Source organism: Mytilus trossulus, chromosome 8, assembly GCF_036588685.1.
Source record: "Mytilus trossulus isolate FHL-02 chromosome 8, PNRI_Mtr1.1.1.hap1, whole genome shotgun sequence".
Taxonomy (NCBI): Eukaryota; Metazoa; Mollusca; class Bivalvia; order Mytilida; family Mytilidae; genus Mytilus; species Mytilus trossulus.
The window spans coordinates 57,885,338-57,896,235 of record NC_086380.1 but is presented as its reverse complement, the minus strand read 5'-3'; the positions used below and the strand labels follow the sequence as shown (position 1 = coordinate 57,896,235).

The 10,898-nt window shown below is 31.7% G+C and overlaps 1 protein-coding gene across 1 annotated transcript; it reads left to right on the top strand.

Moving 5' to 3' along the window:
• Positions 1–3,758: 3,758 nt before the first annotated feature.
• On the top strand, positions 3,759–10,531 carry LOC134727792 (uncharacterized). The gene is made up of 3 exons (XM_063592180.1): positions 3,759–4,639; positions 9,377–9,707; positions 10,525–10,531. Exons 1-3 carry the CDS (start codon positions 3,793–3,795, stop codon positions 10,529–10,531), a joined length of 1,185 nt encoding a protein of 394 aa, XP_063448250.1. The 5' UTR covers positions 3,759–3,792.
• Positions 10,532–10,898: the final 367 nt, after the last annotated feature.

Below are 10,898 nucleotides of genomic sequence, written 5' to 3'. Positions count from 1 at the left end.
AACTTTTGAAAAACGTTAGTGGATTTAAGAAGTTTCAGCATACGTTCTTGTAGATGTATTTTTGTATTTAGGGGGACAACCGTTTGACTATCAAAAAACATAGACGTCCGAGTGAAAAAAAATGCATTTTTATACTTGCGATTCCGTTTTCCGTTCGTACGATGTTTCATCAAAATATGGAATCATTTCAGTTGTTGATTTAGTATTGAAAATTTGACTGAATTATCTTTTATAATATACGGTTTTATATGTTTAATTGGTGTTCTTTTAAGAAAGAGGTCAGGTGCTCTTGTTCATTCATAAAATTGTCGTTCATTCATAAATTTATCGTTAGATCAAAATCACTACACAGGTTATCAGGTTATACGTAGTGTCAAATGATTACCTGTAATCTAAAAATAGACAAAGTTAACTGACCTATTTTGTTGAATTGTTTGCGCAAATAATTTAGAGGAACGAAACCCTTGTTAAAAACACACAACAATAAGTTTGTTTTCCTTTTTTGCCATAACTCCGTAAGATTTATCGATCACCTTACTAATGAAATGGACCCGTCCAAACGTGATAGATGCCAAGTCCAGATGAAGAGATATTTACAATTTGGAATTTTCTAGTTTCATAGATTAAAAAAAGTACATCCTTTTTGGATATCATATTCAAAACTGGGTATGCATGACAAATGATGAAACCATTATCCTAGTCTTTCCAATGAACGAGTCTACTACGTTTGTTGACCCTCTACGGTCCACCGTGTTTGCAATTTTATTTCACATGCATTCGAAATATTGAAGATCATTTTCACAATGTTTCCTGAAAATTGGATAAATATCAAAGCAACTTAGAGCTGTTTGTTCTTGTTCGTATAATGACGATTTAATGTCATGTTTGTCTGTGATGGCCCCTCTTTTCGGGATTGCACGATAATTATAGTTATCTCGTACCCCATGAGGATGACACATATCAACTGAGCAATAATGTTTGGGACTTAGTTTTTAAGAAATGATGACAAAGTAACATTATGAAAATATTTTTAGTCAGCTGAAATATATATTTATTTTTTACATGTTTATGCCTTGTAAAATATTTTGTTTCTTTCCCGTTTTTCAACATTTGCGTCTGGAAAGTTGAAATGTTTTAACTGAAGTGTTAAATTTAAATTAATTATGAAAATTAAATCAATAAAGGAAATTATTGTCCAGTTACAAACACTACTAGGGGATAATCCATATAATAATTTCTCTTGGAGTTATATGTTTCAGCACATGTATATTTGACCCCAACTTTAGCCTGGTAAACGTCTCCTTGTGAAATATAAAACATATTAAAAATGACTTTCTGCTAAAGTCTTTAATTGATATAAAGTTAAAACCTTCTTAATTCTCACTAGAAAACACTCCTGTCATGTTTAATTCTTAAATATATGTGGATGAAAAAAAAGTCCCCAAAACATAAACATGGCAGCAATTGCTTTTACAGCCTTTCAGGCTTTGATTTTTTTTTGCTTTTCCAAATTCAGATATCATTCTCAAGTAAGAATACAACTGTGAGGTTCCTATTAGCAGATCTTCACATCTTTATCACTTTTGTCCAATTGGCCATTGTGACTTATTTCCACCTTTGGAACGATCTCTGGACCAACGCTTGTTAATGTGATAGCCTTAAGCTGAGACTACTATAAAATAATAGTCTCAGTCTAAAGTATTTTGCAATTTTGAGAGTTTGAGACCCTACCTGTACCTGTGCAAGGTAAACACTTAAAGAATGATAATTGCTCCTCAACCAAGCATGTGGCATTTAAGAATAAGAGCAGAGACTGATCAGATCCAGTGTTCCATCTTGAATCTGAGTGCAGAAGGGTACTAGTGTAAAAGTGCACTTGAGTGCAGTGCTGTTTATTTTTTCGGGCACCATGATAGTATGTTAAGTTTATTTTCCATTCTTTTTCAGCGGTTTAATGGAGCTACGGTACTGAACGCTTTTATCACTTTACATGATAAGAAAACTGACCTTTCTTGGTTAGCATTCTATAGGATGACACTACAAGAAATATTGCATAGGGTTAGATACATGAAAAGAACAGGTTAACAATCGTTTTTTATGCACCACCAAGAGACATTATGTTTTTCGGTCTGTGCATCCGTCTGTCCCGCTTCATGTTAAAACTTTTGGTCAAATAGTTTTTGATGACTATCAACTTGAAACTTAGTACACATGTTTCCTATGATATGATTTTTCTAATTTTAATGCCAATGAGTTTTGACCCAAATTGTACGGTCCTGTGAATATAGAAAATGATAATGCATGTGGGGCATCTGTGTACTATGGAGACATTTTTTTTGTCAAAATATCACTACAAACCAGTAAAAGTCTGGAATGACCTATATCTGTACTCGACTGCACTGATTATTACTCGACCAGTCTGAATTGGTCTGAATTTTACTCAACATTACTCGACCCCATTCTTAACCATACTCGACTGTACTGGTTTGTACTTGACCCTTATCTTTGCCTTTGCAAATCGTCTGAACTATTACTCGACCAGTATGAAACAGTCGTAACCCATTCTTGACCTGTACTTGAACTATTTTCTTCAGTCGTAACCATGCATACTCGACCAAATGTCTGAACAATATTCTACCAGTAATCACCATACTTGACCAAATAATTCTACTTTATTTCAGATTTGACTGTTAAAAAACCTCTTTTAAACTGACATTACAACAGCCATAAGAAAATGAAGATTTTTATATAATTATATAAAAACAGATTTTTGAGATCTCATAAACATGTTTAACACCGCCGCAATTTTTCGCCCCTCCCTAGTCAGGAGCATATGGCCTTTGTTAGTCTTGTATAATTTTTAATTTTAGTTTCTTGTGTATAATTCGGAGTTAAGTATGACGTCCATTATCACTGTACTAGTATATATTTGTGTAGGGGCCAGCTGAAGGACACCTCTCGCTACATTAAAGACCCATTGGTGGCCTTCGGCTGTTGTCTGCTCTATGGTCAGGTTGTTGTCGCTTTGACACATTCACCATTTCCTTTTCAAAATTTTATTTTACATCCTTACATGATTCTCATATTAATCAAAAAGAAATAGTTAAATCAAAATTATCTGATATCAAAAAAATTGTTATATTAATTTTAAATATTTAGAGTTTTGTTAAAATTAAGAAAGATTTTCTTTTACTTAAATACTACACCTATATTAAGGGTGATAAAACCTTATAAATGTGCTTCTTGTTTGCCATGTTTTATTCTAATCTTAATTTTTCAAAATTTCTAAAAAAAAACTACATTGGTTTCATGGTTACATATTATAGTTATATAACTATCTTTAAATGGGGTAATAACAGCCAGCAAAACACTGACATTGTTTAACCTTATATTAGAAATATATCTAGTATTATAGTTTGTGTTATCTTACCTCCTATAGATTTATAGAGATATGGTATGTTAAAGGACTACACGTGGTGACTATGTATATTTGATATAGGGTGTCCTAAAAATATAGGGTTAGCAACCATACATGGTTAGTTACCATATGGGGTTAGTAAGGAATAACTTCCCTTTCAAAACAAAAAAGGTCCCACGACACTTCATAAAAACAATACGGTGTTGAGGAAAAATCTGTAATTGTATCAGTCCAATGTGTATTTTTTATCAAAATATGGTAATAATATATATTTGATAAATAATACAAATATAGATATATTTTGATAGATACATTTTATCATTAAATCAATAGACGAGATGTTAAACTTCACACTATTCTTTGTCAAAACCATTATGGCGACGAAATTGTTTCCATTGTTTCTTGTGTTCCTCTCTTCTCATGGCTTTTTACTGGATAAGACACAAAGCAGCAGTGGTCAATCAGGAACACAGAATCAATATGTGACAGCATCAGAATTTTATGGCGAGACCAAGATGAGACAATTGGAAGATCAACAATTACGTCGTTACGTCGACAATGCTCTTGCAATGCTTACCTCTCAACTGGAACACAAGTTTGATGCTCTCGATCAAAAATTAATAAGTGGCGAAAATCAAAGCGTTTCTAGCCAAGCATATGAATCGATACACCAAAAGTACACTGATCTTGAGCGCAAATATACGGATTTAGAACGTAAATATAAGTCAGTGAATAATGAATTCAATTTAATCAAAAGCCAATTTTTGTCAATACAAAACAAAACCAGTGAAAACAGAAACGACATTCATACGTTGAAACAACTCGGAAACATCAAACCATTGCAGGAAGTTCAAACTTTACAACAGGACTTAAAGTCAGTTTCTGCTCAAACACATTCTCTTACTGTAAACGAACGTGCACGGAGTCAAGATTTTCTTGCCTTATATAATATTACTATAAACCAAAAATCAGCATTGAGTGTTTTAAATGCCACCTCACGGGAACAGTTAATGAAGCTTCGAGAACTTGAAACGAATAACTCTAAGCAATTATTGAGACTCGAAGAACTAGAAACCAATACTAGTAAACAACTAGTGAGACTTGAACAGAACCACAATTCGACAACATCTGGTATCATCAGTAAGATGGAAGCCATGAAGAAACAGGAGAATAAGACCATGTCCGTGATGCAGACACAAATAAACAAGAATTCAGAAAGAGGTATTACTAATGAAACCTTATTTTTTTCATGAAAATGTCCTTGATAAATTAAAGTTCCAAAAAGACAGCAGTGGAAACAGTTGCTCAGTATTTCTACATATAATTTATGATATCATTTTGACTGAAGTACAATTTGGTGTCTTAGTTGGAAAAGTCTAACTAAATGCTCAATTTATCTAAGCATACTTATTTGAAAATATAAACAATCAGAAAGTTTATTCAACTTGTTCTAAATCTTTACTTAGGCACTGGCCTTCGTAACAACAAGACAGGTTAGCTAATATTACTAAATGTATTCACACTGAATAAACTCATCATAGATACAATGACTAAGTTTTATATATACGCCAGACGCGCGTTTCGTCTACAAAAAACTCATCAGTGACGCTCGAATCAAAAAAAGTTAAATAGGCCAAATAAAGTACGAAGTTGAAGAGCATTTAGAACAAAAATTCCAAAACGTTTTGCCAAATACAGCTAAGATAATATATGCCTCAGGTAGAAAAGCCTTAGTATTTCAAAAATTCTAAATTTTGTAAACAGTTAATTTATAAAAATAATCATATCAATGATAAGTAATGTCAGAAATATAGTTCCCTATAGTTCTCATGTATGTGCACATTATACACAAATAAACTGAAAAAAGGGATATATTTTTGGAGTAGTTCATTTAAGAATGTATGTCATTAAGGTGTGTTGATGTGCAGGCTTTTTTAAAAACCTTTGATTAGGTAATTGAGTATTTTACAATACTAGTATAATTGACAACTGTCATTATCAACAAACAATCAGAGACAAAGTAGACCTTTAATTACAATGGTCCACCTTCTAAACTGTTAATCAAATTGACCACATTACCTTTCAACCTCTGTGTTACATATTTATACTATAATATACAACTCAATATACAAATATTTGACCTCATAATTGAATAAGCAAATGTATATGTTAGATGTTTGATATATTTAAGGATGATAGATGTATTTATTGCCTATTTCTTTTGATCTACATTACATAAAGTGAATCTGTAAATCATGTCTGAAAGATAAATAATGGATTAACAAGATATCATAAAAGAATGAAATATGAATATAAATATGAATTATTAAAAGGTATTCAAGAAAGGCCTATACTTTACTTAATAAATTTCCAATAATCATCTGTAATTAATCAACAGTTTAAATTACTTCATTTTTTTTATCAGGATTTGGCCTGAAACAGTTTTAAAATTTTAAAACTTTAAATTATACCAATAGTTATCAAAGGTACCAGGATTATAATTTAGTACGCCAGACGCGCGTTTCGTCTACATAAGACTCATCAGTGACGCTCATGTCAAAATATTTATAAAGCCAAACAATTAAAAGGTTGAAGAGCATTGAGGATCCAAAATTCCGAAAAGTTGTGCCAAATACGGCTAAGGTAATCTATGCCTGGAATAAGAAAATCCTTAGTTTTTTAAAAAAAATCAAAGTTTTGTAACAGGAAATTTATTAAAATAACCACAATTTATTGATATTCATGTCAACACTTCGGTCAACACCGAAGTGTTGACTACTGGGCTGTTGTTCGTTCATCCCCCACTCAACCCAATCCATTAATATGAAATTATTCAAACTACTCTTCTAATATTTCCATGAGTGATTTCCATCACTTTGATGTAGAGAATTCATTCATTCAGATTTTGAATACGAATATACAATTTTCCTTCTAGTATATTTTCATGCCCCGCCACTAGGCGAAGGGGTTATTGTCTTATCAAATTCAAATAACATACAAAAACAAAAAATCTCGCAGGTAGAGTTTGAAGAAAACAAGAAACAAAAAATAATCTTCAAAAAATGTTCGTGTATCCAGTGTATGTAAAGTGCGGATCCTAAAATATCATTTTTACTGTATATGCCATAAATGTCTAATGTAGAATGATAAATAAACAGACGAACTTTTTTTAATTTTTGAAGAAATTAGTTAAAATGTATATGTTCAGAAATACATAATACTAATAAAACAAAGTAAGAGATGCGAGCGGGGTTTTATCGCGCCTAAAGCCATCCAGCTGTGAAATATATACCAAAATAGGTGAATATTTAGGACATTTCACGAACAGATCGTGCAGGTGCTTTATAACTAACAAGTAAGATGTTGTTGCAGTAAAAAATATTCATTTTAATACAATTATTAAAGTTGTATAACGTAGAATATGTTTTGTCATTCAGTTTCTTCATATTTAACTAAATTCCACTATGATGATTTCGTAATGCTAGTCATGTTTACTGTCGAATAGTGATACTATTCTTTCATTTTCACTGTGGAGCGAATCATTAGTATTGTATATGCGGTGCATTTTCACTGTATAATTTTATTTTTTTTTATCTATTAATACAGCTCATTTCTTTAAGCATTTAGAGCAAGACTTTAGTTGATTTGCTTGCTTTTTTGTATTGGATAATCATTATGATAACACCCAATTTAATTCAAATATTAAAAATACAGATTAAACTTTGCCTATTCATATTGTTTAAAAATGTCAATCTTATTTACAAAGTCTGTATAAACAATTATACAAACAAAGCAAGCAAGCCAACCAAAATTTTGCTTTACATGCATTAGGAAAATAGCTGTAAAGTCTTAATTTAGCCGACTTGCTCAAACAATAGATAAAGTAAGAGAAAGATTTGATAAAATTTAACTTACGGAGGAAAGTTTGGTTTTATAACACTCTAATAATTTCAATAGAAATAACATTTATTTCAAATGTATTCCATTTAGTTTCTTATAAAGCGTATAGGGATCTTTATCCTTATTTTTTTTATCCATTTCCATGACACTTCACCACTAATTACGTACATCTTGATATAGATTGCACCTTTGTTTTCACGTTTAAAAGGTTTTACACTGGAGCCCTTTATAACTTGTTCGGTGTGAGCCAAGACTCCATGTTGAAGACCGTATTTTGACGTATAATAGTCTACTTTTATAAATTGTGACTCGGATGGAGATTTGTCTCATTGTCACATACGACATCTATATATGGCTCAAAAACGAAACGAGACGGGATAAAAAGGGAAAAAAAATCCACGCTACTTTTTTAATATATTTATAATGGGTTTAATATGAGTCAAAATAGAGTAAAATAGTGGGTCGTATTTGGGTATAAGCGTCACGCCGGATTGCCGATTTGTGTAGTGAAAAACGGGAAATGAAATCAAGCGGGACACGGATAATTACAAAAAATTAGAACTGCATAGTATAAGCGGGATACGGGAATCTGACAAAACAATAAGCGGAATACGGGAATCTGCCAAAACAATTAGCGGGATCCGGGATCAGAACCCCCAATGAGACCCCAGAATAAGATATTTTTGTATATTCATGGCTATTGTTACTGTCATGCCTTCAATAACAAATGTATCCGATGCATGCATTTTTTATATTTTTGGTCCCTATTTCAATTTTGTGGGGTCCAAATTTATAGACAAAAGTCCTTCAATATAGATATTTGGAATTCGTTGACATGCTAAATCTAACCGTGTATCTAGTTTGGGGATTTTTTGCCTAGTTGCTGAAATAGCTCACATAGAGTTCCAAAGGATATAAAATCAACAAAAATGAATTGTAGCATGCATTTCGTGTACAATAACCTAAATGTGCATGGTTTTACCTCTGCGGTAGTATCCATTCGCGGATCTAGAATTTTTCATAAGTAGGGGCCCACTGACTGCCTAAGAGGGCCCGCTGCTGTCACGCTCCAGTGATTCCCTATATAAGTTAAAATCAAGGAGAAACGTAATCTGAAGAATACAATATGACATTTTGAGAATTGCTTTTGTTACAAGTTTGAAAAGTTATATAGTTGATGAAGAATGAATGAGGAGTTTGTATTTCAATTTGAAAATACATGTATCATAAATCCTCAAGTCATCAACTAAGTTTTTTTTCATTTGTTGCAAGTACATTTATCCCATAATTCTACAATAAAAATTCCTCGCATCTTTGAAAATTCTACATTAATAATGACTGCACTAACAGTGATAATTCATCGCATCTATAATTAAAATGGATCGCTTTCAATAATCGATATGCTATATGATGATGCTTTTATAACACTTATTTGAACTTTAATGCTATGTTTGTATATTATAAAGACATATCACAATGAAAATATGTAAAAACTAAACTTAAAATCCTTTAACTTGATATTTTCAAAACGTAAACAAATACAGTTTTCCCATGATCCTTTATTCTACAATAGATATACCCGCATATAACAGTAAAAATGAACTAGATGGATTCGCACTTTATATACACTGGTATCTATATTCAAGCTCGAGCGGGGAAGTGTGTGTGTTCTCACACGCATTCTTCGTTTATGTACCAAATATTTTGACTTGAAAATAAGTTCTGCTGAGCGTATCTTTTGTTTCTTTTTTTTTAAACAGAATCACTTCATTTAGGTTTTATAGTCTGTCATCAACTACATGATAATTTGAAAACCGTATACAACGTACACGTGAGAATAAACCACCGAAAATGTTTTGTCACATTTTTTAATCGGATAAGTTACAATTCTTTTGAAAACGCATGTTTTATAGGCACATAGTCTTCCAAAACTTGATGATCAATTAGATATTAATACCTTAGACTGCGAAATTTGAAAAAAAGAAATATAGCATTTTCATTTAAATAAAACCTGTTCCATTTCTAAGTTTTAATTAAGTTTATTTTCCTTTTTTTCAGTTGCCATGACCGCTCATCCATCGCATACAGCAACAATAACCAATACTATCATTAAGTTCGATGATGTAAAGTTTAGTGTTGGTATCACCAACCTGGCCACATACAAGTCCACGGGAAAATTTACATGCGAACAAGAAGGACTTTACATTATATCAGCTTCTGTGATGTCGTTAACCAATAATGCCGAATACTTCATTTATCTGAATGGGAATCCTATTTCAGATACATTCATCGGCCAACATAGCAATACTAACGTGCATACTGGTGCAGTGACTGTCACACGAAAGTTAAAACTAAATGACCAAGTCTGGTTGTATGCTATTGGGTCTTGGTATCTTTATGGTGGCTTGTTTTCTAAATTAACAATAATCAAAATAAAATGAATACATTTATGATCTATCATTAAACATGTTAAACAAATTATTTTATATTTATGTATGAAAGTAATGAGCTACAATATGCTCTAACTAGCATATATGTGTTTAAATGATCATTTGTAATATCAACTGCCAAATCCATTGTCATGTAATGATTAGTTTTGTATTGAGTGAATAACCTTTCGAAATTGTATGATGATATATACTGAACAATAATGTATTGTTGTTGTTTGAGATAAAAAAAAATTAATGTCGTTTTCATTTACTAGAAACATTGAACAGAAACATTTTTTCTTTTTCTGATCGAGATTTGAGAAGAGATTAAAGTCAGATATGTTATTATAGTTATAAACGAAGATGTGGTAGGATTGTAAAGTAGACAACTTTCCACAAGAGACCAAATGACACTGAAATGAACAACTTTCGGTCGACTTCAAGAATGAACAAAGCCTTAACGCATAGTCAGATTTAAAATAAACTCATCAAAGATTAATAAAAGGCATATCAATAAAAATATTAAACAATTTACACTACAAAACTAACGGCCTAAAGTATGTACAAAACAATTAACGAAAAACAAATATGTAACACTGTGACAGCAACAAACGATTTACAGGTTCTTAACTTTGGACAAGTACATACAGAATGTTTAGTTGGCATCTTTTGCCTCTTATAAAACTAGTTGTTGTTACCAAACGATCCCACTGCAATTGTCTGCAATAAAATGTTAGCACAAAAACAGTTGCTATTTTATAAACATATAATTTGTAGGCTTTAGACATTCTAGAACACAGCCGCGAAATCGCGGGCATAGAGCTTGTGGACTGTTGTAGGATGATTTTTTGTAAAAGATAGTATGTATGGGAAATTTCATAAAAGCTTTCTCCCTTGTTCAAAAGTCCGATATTTGTTTCCTTTCTGTTAAATTCAAATATTTTCGTGTGTCTGGCCTCAGACCACAATTATTCTTCTCCTTTGCTACAATTCTGCTTTTGGTAAAAGTCAAATAAAATTAACAATTTGCACCACTTTAAACATGAAATAAATCTAACTGCTTATATATAGACCATTATTAGTCTTATAAAATATGCTTCTAGGACAATCCGTCAGTGTTTTTTTTTCTTTCTTTTGAGAGCCTTATTAAG